We start from the raw sequence: 19,361 nt of genomic DNA on the forward strand, positions 1-19,361 counted from the left end.
CATATTATATAGGGAAAATATAAAGTAAACTGTAGAAGGTGGTGAAGCGTCTTCCCCCCTTCGTTATCATCCCGCCATGGCTTTACAGTAATCATTACACACACACGCAATATTTCCTGCGCTCTCTTTCCTCTGCTTTTCTTCTTTCTTGTTTAGTCTGCATTTTCTCGGATTTGGGTAGGCAAAATTATTCACGTTGAAAAAATTCTTCGGATTTTCATACATGAAAAAAGGGTGATTCAACGCTTTTGAAAGGATTTCCAGTCCTAAGGTCTGTGTTCTTCTCGAAGAACATGTTTTCTGAATCTTCTGAATTAACCCTTTTTCTTCCCGAAATTATTCGGGTTCGATGAGATTTTCTCGTACCCTTCATGGGCTCTGCGTTTTTTAATCAGCTTCCCGGAAAATTACAACGACAACAATGGAATCGGAGAAATCCAATCTCGGAGCCATCTTCGGTGCCTTTGTTAGACCTTCATGGGCATTTCTTCTCCTCCTCTTCACCGTCGTAGCGATTCTCTCCCTCCAAATCTCCTCCTATTCCATTTTTCCTCTCTGGGTCCTCTCCGGATCCGACGATCCGGCGACCCGACTCGGTGACCCGACTCGGACCTGCGCCGGGTTCTTCCGCGGAGACCCGCCGCCGAGAGGGTTCGTGATGTCGATAACGGATTTCGGCGGAGTCGGCGATGGCGAGACATCGAACACGGCGGCGTTCCGCCGCGCCGTACGGCACATGCGGCGATTCTCCGGCGAGAGTGGGGCCCAGTTGAACGTTCCAAAGGGCACGTGGGTTACCGGAAGCTTCAACCTCACCAGCAATTTCACGCTGTTTCTCGAACATGGAGCTGTGATTTTGGGATCCCAGGTAATTAAATAAATATTAAAAATTAAATTACGGAGGAATTTTATATTCATAAGAATCAGATTGCTTATGTTCCGGACATAGGAATAAGGATTGCTCCATTCAGCTTTCACGAGAATGCAAACTCGGGCTTCTTTTTTTTTTTTTGTGTAATGAAGAAAAAGAGTTTTGGGGATATAATTATGAGGAACCGGAAAAGGGTCTTTTGCTTTTACTTCGTGGGTTCATAAACTTTGGTCAAATTGGCAAAAATAAGTTTATGGTTCTTCACGCTAATCACGGTGAATACTTTTCTTCATGGAAAGGTTGAGATTGGTAGCTCTTATGGACCCACCATTGTTTGATCCATGGCAACACTTGGAAAACTTTTCTGCTGCATTGTCTTGAGATGGGTTGTTCATGATTTCAATCAATGGCGAAATTGGTGGTCATAGTTGAAATTCAATGGATTTGAATTCACTGTATCCTTCATCCCAGTTACTATGGATCAATTCCCACATGGTGACTGAATCATAACATAGTCATCAACTATGGATTTATGTGTTTGGCTATCTATGTTGTGTGACTAGTGCAGAAGAGTGGTAAAAAAATTCAGACAAAGAAGAGAGAAACAACATGTCTTTATAGTTTATACTTTTTTCTGCAGAGACAAAACAAAAGTCTGATCATTTGTCTTTTGTCTGTATCAGCATGTTGATTGATGCACGAATGATCATCTATCATGTTGATTATGTTTTTGAGTTTTTAATTCTTAGATTTAGAGAACAGTCCCAAGTTTACGGTCATGTGTCGTTGGACTTTCAAGGGTTTTGTCTTTGAATTGGATTGGGTTGTCTTGTCTGCTAGTGTCTAGCACAATGTCATGTGTTTGCCCAATTCAAAATCTCATGTGCATGTCTGTGATGATCTGTTTTAAGTGCTTTTATTTTATTCATATTGACTTATTAGACTTATTAATTCTCATAATTCTGGATCTAAGCTGTTTCCTAGATACAGATGTTTTGATTTCAATCATGTTTTGTAAGTCCCAGAATGCTTACTTATCAGAAATAAACATTTATAAATTATGATCACGTCTTAACTCGGATTAAGGCGATGTTGATGTTGATGTTGATGTATGTTCACTTTTGATAGGACCAAAGTGAATGGCCGTTAGTGCAGCCCTTGCCTTCGTATGGAAGGGGACGAGAAAGACCCGGGGCTCGACACATTAGCCTCATTCATGGAGATGGACTCACGGACGTTGTCATTACAGGTATTTCCGCTCTACTCTTTGTATTGAATATAATTATATGGTTAGTTCACAGTTTAGTCAAAGGTTTGATGTGGACTAATTGCAAGTTTTGTCCTGGATTTCTCTCCTTGGAAAGAACTTAAGGAGATAGATTACTAGATAAAATCTTATAGTAACGTATATGCGGAGATTACAAATAAGCCGCCTTAACAAGATGGGACTTCAAACACTAACTTTAACAAGTTACAAACCTTGAATATCGAGACCTTAACGAGATGAAAAGACGGTCCATACTCGGCCCTTGGGTATGAAAGGAAAAGGGTTGATTTTGAATTACTAGATCAACAATCTTCATCACCACAAGTCCGGTCCGGTAGATGCAAGCAAGCTTTCTGTTTCTGGTGGTATGGTCTATGGTTAGGGAAAGGTTGGATGGGGATTGAGAGAGGGAGTTTGCCTTATTTAAGTTTGAATTATCGGATCAGTAATCTCGATCAGCAGTGGCTTCAGAGGTGCACAAGTCTTGTAACTTAAGCCAGCGTTGCGTTTCAGGTGGTGAAGAAGGGATTTTGAACAAATTATATACGTTACCTTATCGATGTTTCCATTTCATTGTACTCTTTTCCCAATTCATCGACATGACCCGTCATTGTATACTCCATGAATGAATGTCATTTTACTGAGCTGGTATGCAATCAGTGGTTCTACAAGATTGTAATGTAACTGGAACAACTTTGCAGGAGAAAACGGGACAATAGACGGGCAAGGGAAGATGTGGTGGGAGTTATGGTGGAACAGAACATTGGTTCACACAAGAGGCCATCTTGTTGAACTCAAGAACTCACACAATGTTCTCATCTCCAACCTCACTTTACGCAATTCTCCATTTTGGACGATCCATCCAGTGTACTGCAGGTTCCTACCTTCTACCCTTTTCTTCCTCGTATGTAATGATTCCGCGATTTGTATTCTTGTCTAGTTTCTACTAGAATGGAAGCTCCATGCATGGAAATACTGACCTCTGCTATTTGTCCTTCAGCAATGTTGTTATCAAGAATATGACAATCTTGGCGCCGATGAATGCCCCTAACACAGATGGGATAGACCCTGGTATGTTTTACTCATTTGAGCCTTCATTGCTTTGTCCACACCTTCCATCCATCATGCCTCACACACAGAAAGGTGAATACTTTTTTGCATTTCCCCGAATTCTGCAGACTCGTGCACTAATGTTTGCATAGAAGACTGTTACATCGAGAGTGGCGATGACCTCGTGGCTGTGAAAAGCGGGTGGGATCAGTACGGCATGGTCATGGCTCGTCCGAGTTCCAATATCATTATCAGAAGGATTTCTGGAACTACAACTACATGTTCCGGAGTTGGGATAGGCAGTGAGATGTCTGGTGGGATCTTCAACATAACAGTGGAAGATATTCGTGTTTGGGACTCTGCGGCCGGGGTGCGTATAAAGACCGACAAAGGTAGAGGTGGGTACATAGCAAATGTCACCATAAGGAATGTACTGATGGAGAGAGTGAAAGTTCCGATTAGATTTAGCAGCGGTTCAAATGACCACCCGGACGAGAACTGGGATCCGGAAGCTATACCGAAAGTGAAAGGGATCTATATAAGCAACATCCTCAGTCTTAATTCGAGAAAAGCCCCGATTTTGCTAGGCGTCGAGGGCACGTCATTCGAAGATATATGCGTAACGAATATTACGCTTCTGGGCCTGCCACCATCTGTGACATGGAACTGCAGGCATGTCTCTGGGTACGCGAGTGGCGTCTTCCCGTCGTCTTGTCCTGAGCTGCAGAACGAGGGGTCGGCGCATCGGTGTTCATAGATGATCCTGCAGTGTTGTATTTATGGTGAAATTTTGAAATCTATGTCAGATGGTGAAGACCCATGAGTTCTGGAAATTTTGGTGAAGAATCATGGCCTGTCTGAAACACTTAACATGGCCACTCTTTTTTGGTAAGCTCTGATTCTTTTGTACACATCCTTTGAAACACAAAATTCACTCAGAATCAAGATTTGTGAGGAACTGTTTCCTGTAGTTCCATGATAATGTGAAAACATCCACATTTTGTCCCATTTTGCTAATTGAAGTTGAAGATCTTGACAAGATGAAATACTTTCTAGAAATCAAAACTAAACCACAAAAAATAAATTGTATGCATAAGTTTATATATATATATTAATAAAACTATACGATTAGAAAACTATTTTCAATATCGATACATAGAATGCAATTCCGATAACATAGTAAAAAGTTATAAACAAAATAACATTTTTTCGAAATGTTTTTGTCAAAACTTAGTTTTTGGAAACAAATACTAACACACAAAAAACATACGGTTAAATGACATAAAATCTCATTACATATGCCATATGTATCTTAACGTAACAAATTAACAATAGTGTGATCAAACTATGATATCTTGGTAAAAAACAAAAATCAGTTGAATCGTAAAGAAGTTAAAAGATTTTTTTTTGTTTGCAAAGCTTAATTTTGTAAAATTCTCAACGATTTGGTAAATCTGAAACTTGACCTTCCAATTTTTTAAAAATAAAAGAAATAAAAAATGGAGAAGAGGTCATAAAAACTTAATGAAGAAAATATAAAAAAAAAATGGTAAACATAATACTAATAAAAATTCCACATTTAATTGATGGAGAAAATGGGTGATAAACGGTGAGAAAAAAATTGTATGATTGATCATTTTTTACAAAACTTTTGACGTTCTCTATTGATTCATTTCTATATGATTCCAATAATAGAAATATTATGGTAGTAATTGAGATAGAAATCAAGAGGATATGAAAGGTAGAAATAAACTACTTATTCAAGATAGTGGACTATATAGAAATCTATATATATATATATATATAAATATGTTAGAATGCAAAAAAGATGGGAGAACATTGATCTTCCGTCATATAAAAAAAAAACATTGATCTTCCGTGATAATTGTTAGGAGTGTTAAACGCACCGTTCCGACCTAATCCGGTCCGGCCCGAATCCACATTCGGTATGGAGGTTTTGAATTGGGGCTCCGATTGATCCGAATTTTTTTTCGGATTTATATAACCAAACCCAAAATTTGGTCTTATAAGACTCGGACTCATCGGACCGGATGGAACCGGCCCGTTTAAATCCTTCTTTGTAGATATTAATTTATATTTTTTGTTAACTTTTAAAAAAAAAATTAATCAGATTTCGGATTGGTCTGAATCCTGATTTGAACCCGAACCGAAAGTCTGAATTTTTTCGGACCGATAAATTTAAATTCAAAACCCAATATTTTCCGGGTAATGAGCTTAAGTTGGATTTCGGATTTCGGATTTCGGGTCAGTTTGCTAATAATTGCTCAGTTACCAGAACACTACTCTTAAATATATCAACGTCAAGTGTCACGTTGTAAGAGCAATGGCGAACAATAAAACATCATCAAAATCACCTATTGTAATGGAAAACATAATTTGATAGGCAAACCTTCACAAAATCCTAAGATAATTGGAAAAAAAATATATCATAATGAAATTGTTTCAGGAACAGATATGGTTGAATAAATGTGATCATATGTGATTTAGACTTTAACAAGTGTAGTGATATAGAATTGTAGTATATGTAGTTGATGTTGTCAAAAACAATTTATCAAATAATTCGAGATAAATGTTTTAAAATATATCTTCTTTCTCTTGTCCGTTCTTTCTTTCTTTAACAAAATTAAAAATATAAAATAAAATATCTTTAACACGATATGTTTGTTAATAAAACATAAAAATTGTAAATATCTAAATAATACAAACTTCTCTATAAAAATATATTCTCCTAAAATTCAATTCTACAATTGAAATATAGACAAGATTAAAAGGAACAAAAGAAATTTCGAGAAGCTATGAAATATGTCCGAAAAAACCAGCATAAAGAAAATGCTCTTCTCCTTTTTTCCCGAACATGCAAAAATTTGGTGGTGACATTATAATATGTATAACTGACGCATTAAAATATCATTAGATAAATGCTTTCTGGTATAAACTCTCGATTCAGATGGATAGTTACAATCTATCTTGGTGCAATAAAAAATCTTATAATTTGGCAAATAATAAAAAAGAGTGTTAACTTTGATTACGTAAACACAAATTAACCATTATTGCCTATATATAAGCCTAGCCTGCGTATATATATGTGTGTGTTCTATACAAACGTATATACGTATGTGAAATTCTTGCTGGGAGAGATTTTGATTTCAAGGCGTACATACATACATACATACATACATACATACATACATACATACATACATACATACATAGTGTTAACTTTGATTACGTAAACACAAATTAACCATTATTGCCTATATATAAGCCTAGCCTGCGTATATATATGTGTGTGTTCTATACAAACGTATATACGTATGTGAAATTCTTGCTGGGAGAGATTTTGATTTCAAGGCGTACATACATACATACATACATACATACATACATACATACATACATACATACATACATACATACATACATACATACATACATACATACATACATACATACATACATACATACATACATACATACATACATACATACATATATATATATATAATTAGATTGATTGAAAAGGGGAGTTCTAATTCAACCACTAGAAGCAGAAGATTGACAAAAGGATAAATATTAAACATAACCCTAATGATAATTAAAAAAAAAAACTTGATGTAATTCAGTGACGATATATAACCTAAGAAGCTAATCCAACCCCAAGAAAATCAAAGAAAGCAACGTTGTCATTCTCCTCTTTCCCAAGATCATCATCATCATCATCATCATCATCATCGTCTTCTCCGGTCAGTCCACGAGCTTCTCCTTCACGTTTTGAATCACCGGTAACGTGAAAAATCTCCTCTTGACTTCCATGGCCGCAATTGGAGACCGAAGAGGATCCAAGTTGATAATTCCTCGGTGCCAAAACTACAAGATTAGGATTATAACGCTTCCTCGTCCCAGAAAGATCGTAGATCGACGAGTCACACGTGATTGTGGAGCCGGTATGAGTCCAAGAACTGGTCCTCCACGGCCAGTGTTTCTTCTCGTCTTTGGATCTCCATGCTCCGAAGCTCGAGTTGTTAAGCCTAGGGAGATAGCTATGAGTAGAAGTGGTAGCGATGCTTTGCCAATCCCGCTTGAAACTCGCCGAGGATGCGTAGGAGGAGAAGCGTTCCCGTTTGCGTCTAGCCATAACCACGTGGAAATGGTTCTTGACCGCGTTATCCGTCCTCCCGGGAAACAATCTCGCGATCGAGGCCCATCGGTTGCCTTGAATCCGATGCGCCTTCAACAATCTCTCCTCCTCTTCCTCCGTGAAGGGTTTCTTGTTTATGTTCGGATCGAGCTGGTTGTACCATCTCAGCCTGCAACTCTTCCCTGTGCACAAAACCCAATCACCACAACAAATCAAGCCAAGAAACTTGAACAAGATCCAACTATACACACAATCTTGAAAAAGGGTATTATACTCGAATATGAGGAAAAACGATACTTGGATCTCTCTCTCTCTCTCTCTCTCTATATATATATATATATATATATATGTTACCGGATCGTCCCTCGAGATGTTGAGAGATGAAATTCCAGTTCTTGGGGCCGAACTGCTCGACGAGTCTCCTGAGTTTGTCGTCCTCAGCGGGTCTCCAGTGACCTCTTTGGCAAGTTTTGGCACTCTCAAAACTGCTGTTGCTCGTTCTTGAGATTTCCATGGAAACTGCTCTCTATATAAGTAAACGATTCAAGAGAGAGAGAGAGAGAGAGATCAAATGGACCGACGGAGTTGTTTTCGGAGAGATTGGGAATTGGAGAGGAACAAGACGGATGATGGACATAGTCGGTCTAAGAAGGCATGATAAAAGGATGAAAATAAGAACAACGATGGAAAGAAAAAGAATAAAATAGAGTGGGTTGGTTCCTCTCTCTCTCTCTCTTAGGGTTATGGATGGGAAGTCACTTTTCTTCTGTTTACAAGACAAAACCCTCACTGTTTTATATATGACTTGTCCACATACATGCACATGTATATGCAAATCCAGGTGCCTCCCTCTATACGTATATTTATATAAATGTATATTTATATTCTCTATGTATGCCCAGATTTTATTTAATTTATTCCTAGACAGAATACAAGATATCGGATGAATCTATGATATAGTTTTAGATTGGGTACGATATATTATTACATTTTGTTTATCATATGCTATTCCGGTAATCAGGATTTAAATATCTATTATAAGAGTTATTCAAATCTGCAAGTTATATTATTCAACGCAATGTGCTGCTCCAAAAATTTACATTTGAACTCCAATAGATTGATTAGGAATATCTACTAGAGTTTCATTTTATTTTGTTTTTTTATTATCAGGAGCAAATATTTCATCCATATAACCATTCATATTTCATTACGAAATTAGAATCAGTACGTGTTTACGAATTGATATATAATGTTCTTATACACCGAGTTTCGAAGGAGAAAGGGAAAACATACATGGAATAAATGAAACAAAAATAGAAATTCGAGAAAATGAGTTCGAACCGGTTAACAACAACACCAAATCAAACAATTGCAATCTAAAACCGGATCGGACCGGCCATTGGTCGTAGTTTTCTTGATTAGGGTAATGGCCTTGACGGACCAATCCAAGTTCCTGAAAAATTTCATAAAATTCAAACGTTACATGCACATGCCAATGCCAACTTGGTACACAATAACCAAACCGATGTACTAATTGGTCATGTTGCATTGCATGGAATTTGGCGAAATTTAGAAACCATATTGTTGCATGCAGTTTATTAGAGTGATGGAACAGGAAAAAAGTCTTTTATTCGGTTGAAATCGTGTAGTTGTTGAAGTAATTGCTGTTTTTATTAAGATAAATGATTTAATTTTGAATTTTATAATTGGTATACTTATTTTTCATTTTTTATCCTATATAATCACCGCATTTGGTTGCTTCTACATAAGGTATATATGACAGTCCATTTAAGGATTAACAACTAAGCATAATGAAATGTTTCTGTTACAAAATGGTTAGTATAAGGTATGCCCATTTATTTAAATAGGTCCACTTATTTAATGTTCACCTCTGTAAATTTACGACATTGGGTTCCTACCGTTTATTTTCTTCAGAGACAAATCAAAGCCATTCCACAAATAGTTTTTTTATTTATTAAATATTATTAAAATCATATTCGTGCCGCGTAATAAGATTTTATGAAATTGAATAATTATTCGTTTGCGGTTATATTTTAGGATTCATATTTAGAAACAAGAATAGTAAAATCAAAGCAAAGTTGATGATAATAAAGCATGCAAATCTGTCAATTTTGATTTTGCTCATCGTTCCTAATAAGGTGGCATGTCTTCCATTTCGGAAGGACAAATATACAAAGCAAACGTATTATTTTCAATCCCAATCTGAAACTTAGCAAAATTAGAAAAATTAAATTAGTTGTGTAGCCAATAAACTAAAAATTATATAATAATACTAATATTCATAATAATAATAATGATGATGATGATGATAAGAAATAATATGAATATTTATATAATTATATTAAACTTCATATATTTTTATAATTAAAAATATATATGAAATTATTTGTTTTTATTATCACCTTAATACAAATGAAATTTCTTCTAATTAATTTTTAAATAACACACACAACACACACGCATATACACACACATACATATTATATATATATATATATATCAAATCAATTCTGCAGTTATTTGCGTGACATAACTCCGCATCTTTACTTTGACTGTTTTACCCTTAAGGGTAACTTATAATTTTCAATCTATTTTTTTGTTATTTTTAAAAACATTAGAAGAACTTAGAATAGATGCATTGACTTAGCATAATAATCTTTTTTTTTCATTAAGAACCATTTTCAATCGTTAGGCATAAAAATTTTGGACTTAGAAAATCATTTTATAACGTTACATATAAAACATTTCTATGCGCTGATTAAATTTCGATATACCGACAAAAAGTTGGCCTGTCGATAAAAAAAAACTTTTTTAGAAAGATTTATTTAACCAATTCGTCCCTCAGTTCTGTATATATGGGCCTATTTCCTTTTTGGTTCATATAGAAAATTTATAATGCTTCTCCTGGGGAAACTTCACAAATACCCCTTTCGTGTCGCATGAATTTCTCGCCTACCCCAGAAAAGAAAAAAAAAAATTTGCGACCTTATTACGACTAATATATAACTAATATACAACAGATATATCCCAAAAAACTACTCTTATTTTAGTTGTATATCAGTTACATATAGTCGTAATAAGGTCGCAAAATTTTTTTTTTTTGGTGGGGTAGGCGAGAAATTCATGCGACACGAAAGGGGTATTTGTGAAGTTTACCCGCTTCTCCTACCATATGATTATAATTAAACGTTAGACAATAATTTCGATTCTGGATAAAAAAATTGAATCGGAACGATAAAAATTTAATGGCATTCAATGGAAAATTCAATTTTGTATCATTTCTTTTGAAGTCAAATCAATCCAAAATTGGTTTGGGATCCGATCATTATTATAAAATGGCATTAAATGTAATTTTTTTAATAAAAAGTGAACGCGTATTGGATTTTAAAAATTATGAATCGAATCAGATGAAACTATAAAAATGGAATAAATATTATTTTTCTAATAAAAATATCAAATTATGAAATGAAAACAAACTCAACTCAAAATTAGAAATACGCACTTATAGTTATCATTTTGAGTAGCACAGTTGGTTTTATTATTTCCAATCATTATTATAAAAGGTGTTAGATATTATGATTTCGATTTTTATTATTTTTATCGTACTTGAATGAATGATTATTTGACGTAAATGCAGTGAATATCATAAATTTTCCAACATAGAGAATGTATATTTATTGATATAAACCTAAAGAAAATCATTGTTGTTGTACAAAATTTTGAGAACGAATACCCGTATATACATATAAACATATGTATACATATGTGTATATATTCATTTGGGTAAGAAATGCCAGCGTATTTGTTACAAAAATGGCGTATAGAGAATATGTTGACAGCTACGCAAAACAAATTGCCTCAACTAATTTAGACGGGAACTTGATGAAATTAATGCTCGGGTTGTTATTATTACCATAAAAAAAAATATTCTAAAGTTGTTTTCTTTAGTAGGCCCGCTTATTAACTTTTTATGAAATATTTTGTTATTACAGCTTTATATCATATGTAACCAGATATATAATTTCTAATTCAACCCATTGTAGAATTATTAATAACATGATGCAATATGTATACTGGTCACTATAGTTATATATATATATATACATATATATATATCTAGAATTAGATTGCTTAATCTATTTCATACATTGGTCTATAAGATTATTGAAAATAATCCGAACGACATGTATTAGCCATTGAACTCGTTATTATAACCTTTATCAATCATCTCAATAACATCGCACATTGAATATGCCCAGTGGCGGACCCACCTTATAAGGAATGGGTTCACAGTCCCTCTTTCATTAACCAAAAAATGTATATGTAAATTTTTCTTATAAATTTTGTAAAATTTAGATAAAATTATTAGATGCCCCCGTAAAAATAATCTCCCTCTCGCTATAAAATTACATTTATGATATTGTTGCCCCCTTACATAATTTTCTCTAGGATATGCCAATAGGATCCTAGCAGCGTTCAAGATCGTTATTAGATCTTCTATGATCACGTATAAATATACATCCAAATATATATATATTTCAAAAAATCATAGGAAGTATACACAAATATTTTATCCAAAATCTAAAATCTCAATGTTTATCTATAATATATCTACATTCAAAATGTCAACGTTATAGTCTTCCCCTATTCGAGGATATCAATAATTTCGTTATAAAAAAAGTATGGGTGGACGTTACGGTTCAGTTCGTCCGAATCGAACATTTCCGAGGTACAGATTCCGGAATTTTTGTTTTCTAGGTCCGATTACGCAATCGTTGCTTAATCTGACCAACTGTAACTCAAATAGACATGATTCATTCTTTTGGATGGTCCATAGTGAATGAATGCATGTAACTTAATCAAGATATATGATATGCTTGATTGAGTGGGAGCTCCGGGATTGGAATACATAGTCGAATGGATTGTCTATTCGGATTATGTTAATCGTTGCACAGAAATCGGTTAGATCTAGTAGCTCTACGAGTAAAGCAATTGTCAAGGCCTCGATCATACGTGTCATGGGTCATGCCAAAGGTGAGTGTGCCGTGCTATCTTGGTGATTGAGTATTTTTTTTTAATCGTACCATTCAAAATTTTCGAATGACATATTTTTTATAGAATCAAAATTTTCAAAACCGAACCAACCTTATAGAATTTCCGAAAAACCAATTTTTTTAAAATCTAATTTTTTTAATAAAAACCGAAATCGAACCATACCGAAACCAAAACTAAATTGAACCGAATAATATATGGTACTAATTGGTATAAACATTAGAATACCGAACATACAGTTAACCGAATCCTGAAAAGCCACCCCTACAAATCGGTAACACTTTTGCGCTATCAAATGGTGACGTTGGACAAGTGTTACCAATTTGAATGACCAAAATGTTAACGAAATTGTGTAACCAATTTGGTGATGCATGTTGCTTACAAGTATGATCATTTAGTTACGAGAATATAGATTGAAGTGACGAGGCAATGATACTTTAGCTAGTCTCCCACTTCATTTTTAAATAAAATTACACAACAAATTAATCCAAATCTAACAAAACTTTGTATGATTTGTTTTCAAATAAAATTTTATGAAACTAAACTGACACCGGAATATATATATATATATATATATATATAATACATTGAGTTCGGGTTAATACACATTTAAATCTAAATTTGGTTGGTTTTGGTTTTCTAATAAAAGATTATTTGTTCTAGAAACAATTTTTTTATTTCATTAAATCTTATTTTAGCACATTTATTATTCCGCTGTCAGTTTAGTTTCATAAGAGTTTGAAACAAATTAACTAAAACGAAATTAAAATTATATAAATATATATATATACTCATTACACACTAGTATATATGTGTATGTATATCCAAATCTAAACAAAATACAATATAATGGTCCAAATTTTTTAACCCAAGTTTGGGTGGCCTAATGGTGAAAGAACATGCAAAGTATGCTCTCATCCTGGGTTCAAATTTAAGTCTGAGGAGGGGCATTCACCTGGGCTTCCCCGGTTTTCTGGGAGATGTAGTCGGGTCAAAGACCCGGTGAACTTCCGGATTATCAAAAAAAAAATACAGTCTAACCGAATATGAACAAAATCAACTGTCACCATTTTATTTATTTTATGTTGTCTCTATTTTATCTTCTATATTTAATGTTATTAAATACTCCCTCCATTTCATTTTAAATATCATTTAAAACTTAAACACATAAATTAACAAAAATAATGATTTGTCCAAAATATCCTTATTTATTGCATAGAAAATTGTTATTTATAAATATATAGAACATTTAAATATTATCAATTAGGAATAAATTTGGAAAAAAATTAAAAATTACAGAAAAAAATCTAAAAACGTCATTTATTTTAAAATAAAAATATTATTGTATAACTTCATTTAATCTGAAACGGAGGGATTATTTAATTGTATATCTTATTTTCAAAGCCCACGTGTGTATGCGTCATATGGAGAAACGGTGCCATTGATTTTGCCTGATGCTTGGGAAATTGTTTATTTATTGAATACGAAGATTATATATATATATATAATTATGTAAAAATTAATGTTTTCCTTTTTTTGTCGTTTAGAGATGGCATAGACAGTGGCCGATTTCACTTGGGTTCGCAAGCTTACAACACTTAACTAACCAATATAATTAAATCCCAGATAAAATAATTTAATGATAAAGGCACGAAAACCACGTTTTCTTTTTCTTTTTCCTTTTTTTTTTCTTTTCGTAATATTTTTTTTTGGATAAATTTTGGTAATATATTTTTAATTTTTGGTTTTTCTCATTTTACTACTGTACACACAAATTTCTGTTTTATTATACACGCGTGTACATACATACATATGTATATATATAATACATATTTTTCTGTATATATATTTTTTAAAATCTGCCATCACCATTTAGAAAATATAAATGATGAGTAACAAATAATGTAACTAAAATCACTAGAATTGCAGAGGTATAAAACATTAAAAAAATATACCCAATATTAATTTACAAAAAATGTCAATAAAGGTTGCATTGCTTTGTCACTTTGTATCATATTTTACATATTTTACATATTTTATATGAAGACCAATATATATATATATATATATATATATATATATATATATGGATTGAAATTGTGTAGAGGTAGTGAGTATGTGGGGGTTGAGAATGACACACGACCTACCAAAAATAGAGAAAATGTCAATAAAGGTTGCATTGCTTTGTCACTTTGTATCATAATAATTATAAAGCCTTCGGCCCTCCATTTCTCCCTTTCCCTTTGCTTCAAACCAATCCAAAACCGGTTTAATCTTAGCCTTACCGCTCTTAACCGGACCGAACGAACCGAAGCTAACTTTATCAATTGAAATCTAGTTCTCAACCTAAGAATTTATATTTAAATTAAGAAAAAAATTCCATAGCAAATAAATATGTCAACTTTTTAAAATGTGGAATAAATACACAAATTTTCTAAAAAAAATGTCTAAACAATATAGGAAAGTTAGAGAGATGACTACGAAATCAATAAAATAATTGAAGGCATTTTACGAAATCGGTATAGTTTTGGTATTATTTTAAAATTTGGTGTATTTATTTATTATTTTAAGAAAATTTAATATATTTATTTGGAAATTAAAATTTTGTGTATTTTTTATATATTTATACAATTAGTATATTTTTTATGGGATTTTCACTTGAAATTATTCAATATAGAAAACTCATTTCGTAATTACAAATAGATGAGAAGTAGCCATTTATTTGGTGGATTTTAATTTCTCCCATAGATATAATATATTCGAGTAAGGATTTCCTAAACTCCGTATAAATGTATATAAACTTAGATTGTGAGTAAAACAGTTTTTCTTGAACCGATCAGATTCAGCTGGTTTATCTGTTCCGCGTGGTTTGCCGGCTATTGCATAGAGTCAGAGGTTTATTGTCCGAGATGTTGTCCGATTCGCGGGTCGGCCGGTATCCGGTCCAAAGAACTGTGGCGATAGATTCTCCACCATTACCAAAAAAAGAAGCTTATATTTTTTTTTAATAAAGAGAAACCAATGGCTAAACAACCAAAAAAAAATCTCCATGAAAAGAGAAAGTCACAAATTGTTTGTATCTCCCAGTGAACACTTTTAGTCTTTAGCCCCTCATTTTTGACAAGAAATCAAACACAATGTATTTTCTACTTCAATGACCTATTCGTATGTATGCCCATTTGTAAAAATTACACATTGCTTAGACATTCTCTTACACCAATTCACTTACACAACACGGTTTTGTCAAAACCGAGGCATATTTACCGCCAAATTTCAATTATCTCAACCGAACCGAACCCGGTTTGGTTTTCAATGGCCCTTGTCGTAAAGCTCAAATCTTTACTGTTACAAACTCAAATGAGACCAAAAGAACCACATGAATGAACAATCTCTTCTATTCAAGAACCAATACACCCACTAAAAACTAAGCCAGATGGATCACTAACAATACAATGGGAATAGGTTTTGCAAGTTTCTCCCATGAAACAGATATTGAATAGAATTGGTAGAGGGGTGAATCCTCTTTCCTGCCGGTGAACTAACAGCCTGATTTACCGCGTAAAATCTCCACGTCGCCTCAAGTAAATTGGGAAGAGTTGCGGAAATTTCATCATTTTGGCCTCGGCAACGCCGGAAAGTGTGAGGAATGGTGGTTTTTTCAGGACTTCTCCCTCATTTTGGCTCTGGCGAAAAAAACTCCGGCCAAAAGACCTGCAAAATCGGCTTCCCTCGGGTTAATGACAAGACAAGCGAGGCGTAAGTATACAGGATTTTGGCAATGTTACAGGTCTTTCACGTTGATGGAAGTATACTTACCAAAGAATATGCTTGCAGAGTTCTGCAAACTGGTCGGTACATGGAAAAGAACTATGCCCGCAATGGACAGAGGAATCTTGTTTAGGGATCCCACGAGGCTGTAAGTTTGAAATCAAAATTGATGATGCACCTCTTGTTTTTTCCACTTGACAGATCAAATATAAAGAATAAACTAAACCACTAGGCAAGTAGGTAAAGAACAAAATAGATACAAAACTCAGAAAAACGCCAACAGCAAAGCCCAAGCAACGTCTTGTATGAATGCATCTCTATCTCTAGTTTCTCACCTGTAAGTTGTAGCCCCAGTTTGATGAAGAAACCACATGGAACTGAAGCTAATGGCAAGACCCATAAACCCACTTAGCGTCACGACGCACCAGAAAACGGGTAATCGCAAAAGTGGCCTGCAAAACATAAAACATAATCACTTAGAGTTTTCAAAACAACTCAATTAGGCATTTTCATCAGAGAAGGAACGAGGAAAATAACTCACGTTTTATAAAGATAATCAACCTCATTGAACGCAACAACAAGAATAAGCCCAAGTGGTAACGAGAGGGTGTTATTAAGCAGGACCATAGAAAACTCGTTCAAATTTCCAGATGTAGTAACTTGCTTGGCAGTGTCCATGATTTTCCTCAGAGTCAGCTGCATAAAAAATAAATTAGAAGCAAACCAAACATGAACCCCAACTTTGACTTGTATACAATTAGCTACATGAAGAATTAAACATAAATCTCTAAAATAGCTAACAATTCCAAGGGATATAGTTTTGCTGAACTGGGTTTACAACATTAATTTATCAAAGCCGTGCAACTGTATTTTACTGATCTGAAAAATGTGTAAGAACCGAGTGATGTGTAAATTGCAAATTCACATCCTTTGTCCACAAAATGCTCTTCGACGTAGTAAGCTTATGTTAGATCAACAAGTAACTACCATAGCATGATTCGGCACAGGATTGCAAATGGATATGCAACTCAACGCAAGTGGTTCCATCAACACGCTGAGGCCTTTGCCAAAAGGGCAAGCAAAGGACCATCATCCAATGGCAACAACAAAGGAATAACCATCTGGGGATGCTTCTTAAGCACTAAGATTTAAACAAACAGTAGACATACTTTTAGACCCCTCTTTTTTATCCTATCATTTTTTTATGTCAACGAGCTTTAAATGACTAGTGGTAAAATGAGATAATAAACACAAAAGATTCAAATGCCAGACAGTCTACTCACAGAGTAAGAAGCAGTTAAGAAGCAATTAGCAATCTGCCAAGCATAGCCAACAGCGTGGAAAGATAGATCAGTTATCCCCCCAGAAACTGCTGAAATGATCTGCATATGAGATGGAAAAGGGTTGAGAATATTTTCTTTCCCTGCATCCAGTCCTCGAACTACATATGGATAAAGCATCACGTAACTAAAAATGGGTCTCCTCCCCTAAAACCACTATAAAATGCCCTTAGCAGAGATGGCTCCGAAGGAACAGTTTTATATTTCCAACAGTTTTCAGAACATCATGTCATTGTACTGAAAGCAGATAAGCCTAACCCATGAAGAACAACAAAATGAAAGAGTGGGTGGTTTTGTCGGTGAGGAGATATGCTTTTATGAGTTCAAATTTAAACACTTCTTGCGTGCATTGTCATACCATTAAGAAGAGAGCAGACCAAACTCTGCTGTCATGATGCTTGTTAAATATATACATCTCACCAACTGCAGTTATTACATTAGTGACATTCTTCAGGACGGTGACCATTGCTACATTGATGTATTTCAAACTGTCAAAGGAAAAATAAACACATTCATTAAATTTCAAATATTATTTGCATACATCCTTAGAACACAATTGATAAACAACAGTAAACATAGAAACTATCATAAATTCTTTCGTTTATGGAGTAAAAACCAAAATATCTAATGGTTCAGAAAGTTGATAAAGAAATGGAATAGTCATTTTACAAACTCTGGACCCTCTTTCAACCAGCTCTGTGCTAGGGGACTTTGCATGTAAGATTTAACTTGAGAATCAACAACCAAATCCATTTATGCAGACCCATTTAGTTATGAATTGTTCATTAGTCCCAGAGGTTGTGGCTTGATATCCTACCTATACAAATCTTTCATGGGTCTTCTTCTCATTCTAGCTAATAATTTTAAACTTTATGAGGTCATTCATGGAGTCTAAGCATGAAGTAAGAAATTAGAGAGAGAACAAAATATTTTCTGGGTAAAATAGTAGAAGGCAGTTCATACTTCAACTACCTGATAGGTGACTCTTAAATACCAGAGATTCTTTCCTTGGCACTACATTAAGATGAAGCTTTGAAAAGAAACACCAGATAAGGCAAAAACGGGTTCCTACCTAAACATGCTTGTGATGAGCATCCCAACAAATATCACGTTCACAGGAAACCAGACCTTTAGCAACCTCCATGTTAGTGGTTCCGTCGATATTAGACCCACCAATTTCAAGATCGCCACTATGATCACTGAGATGAAGTTCTGCACCACAACAAAAGGGTAAGACCATTAGACATTACATCTAAAAACGAATATTAAACTGACACCAAATTTTAAACCGTATTACTGCAAAGGATAAACCACAATGTTATTTTGATTGGAAAGTCGCAGTAAAGTACCTGGTATAACATCAAAGATATCCCAGCATTAAAGTTATAGCTGGAGAGAACAAACTTGTTCACCAATATCATGCAACAAGATGAAATGCAATAAGCTAAGCCAGATAACAAAGTCTGATTTGGTATTTTTCCGTGGATTGGCTTCTCTACACTTTTTCCCGCCTTGCCATCTTCCAAGTCCACTTCATTGTGTTCATGAGAATTCATAGCAAATGATAACCTAGAAGCGAAAGAAAAGAAATGAAGCATATCACAAAATGCATTTTAACTTTCATGCTGGCAATCAAGAAACCAAAGGAACCCCATATTGGTTTAGCACAAACCTAATAACAATGCTAATGAGGAAATGAATCACATTGGTTTACGAGAAAAGAGTAATGAGGAAGAAACCGAAAGATTTTTGTCGTGGAAGTCGGTGAAAAATACTATGCATGAATCATTTGCTCTAGAATGATGATCATAAGCCCCCCCCCCCCCCCCCCCC

The 19,361-nt window shown here is 34.4% G+C and overlaps 3 protein-coding genes across 8 annotated transcripts in view; 1 reads left to right on the top strand and 2 right to left on the bottom strand.

Moving 5' to 3' along the window:
- Positions 1–3: 3 nt before the first annotated feature.
- LOC104819493 (probable polygalacturonase) lies at positions 4–4,184 on the top strand. The gene is made up of 5 exons (XM_010549588.2): positions 4–868; positions 2,000–2,120; positions 2,840–3,014; positions 3,139–3,209; positions 3,317–4,184. The coding sequence occupies exons 1-5, from the start codon at positions 422–424 to the stop codon at positions 3,943–3,945; spliced, it is 1,443 nt and encodes a 480-aa protein (XP_010547890.1). The 5' UTR covers positions 4–421; the 3' UTR covers positions 3,946–4,184.
- A 2,594-nt stretch (positions 4,185–6,778) lies between these two features.
- LOC104819494 (transcriptional activator Myb-like) lies at positions 6,779–8,097 on the bottom strand. Its single transcript, XM_010549589.2, has 2 exons — positions 7,702–8,097; positions 6,779–7,529 (listed from the first exon to the last, which is right to left on the bottom strand). Exons 1-2 carry the CDS (start codon positions 7,859–7,861, stop codon positions 6,847–6,849), a joined length of 843 nt encoding a protein of 280 aa, XP_010547891.1. The 5' UTR covers positions 7,862–8,097; the 3' UTR covers positions 6,779–6,846.
- A 7,548-nt stretch (positions 8,098–15,645) lies between these two features.
- LOC104819495 (GDP-mannose transporter GONST1-like) overlaps positions 15,646–19,361 on the bottom strand; it is a 5,875-nt gene continuing 2,159 nt past the window's right edge. For 5 of the 6 annotated variants that reach the window (XM_010549594.2, XM_010549592.1, XM_010549593.2 and 2 more), the window contains 8 exons: positions 18,878–19,097; positions 18,601–18,740; positions 17,887–18,016; positions 17,472–17,570; positions 16,730–16,884; positions 16,524–16,640; positions 16,237–16,334; positions 15,646–16,131 (listed from right to left, as the gene is read on the bottom strand). In XM_010549594.2, the coding sequence (XP_010547896.1) occupies positions 16,079–16,131; positions 16,237–16,334; positions 16,524–16,640; positions 16,730–16,884; positions 17,472–17,570; positions 17,887–18,016; positions 18,601–18,740; positions 18,878–19,084 (999 nt within the window). In that variant the 5' untranslated portion in view covers positions 19,085–19,097 and the 3' untranslated portion in view covers positions 15,646–16,078. Of the gene's footprint in view, positions 16,132–16,236; positions 16,335–16,519; positions 16,641–16,729; positions 16,885–17,471; positions 17,571–17,886; positions 18,017–18,600; positions 18,741–18,877; positions 19,098–19,361 lie in introns of those variants that run through there. The other variant, XM_019203285.1, reaches the window with a different exon arrangement.

The sequence above is a fragment of the Tarenaya hassleriana genome, unplaced genomic scaffold, assembly GCF_000463585.1.
Source record: "Tarenaya hassleriana unplaced genomic scaffold, ASM46358v1 Cleome3, whole genome shotgun sequence".
Classification (NCBI taxonomy): Eukaryota; Viridiplantae; Streptophyta; class Magnoliopsida; order Brassicales; family Cleomaceae; genus Tarenaya; species Tarenaya hassleriana.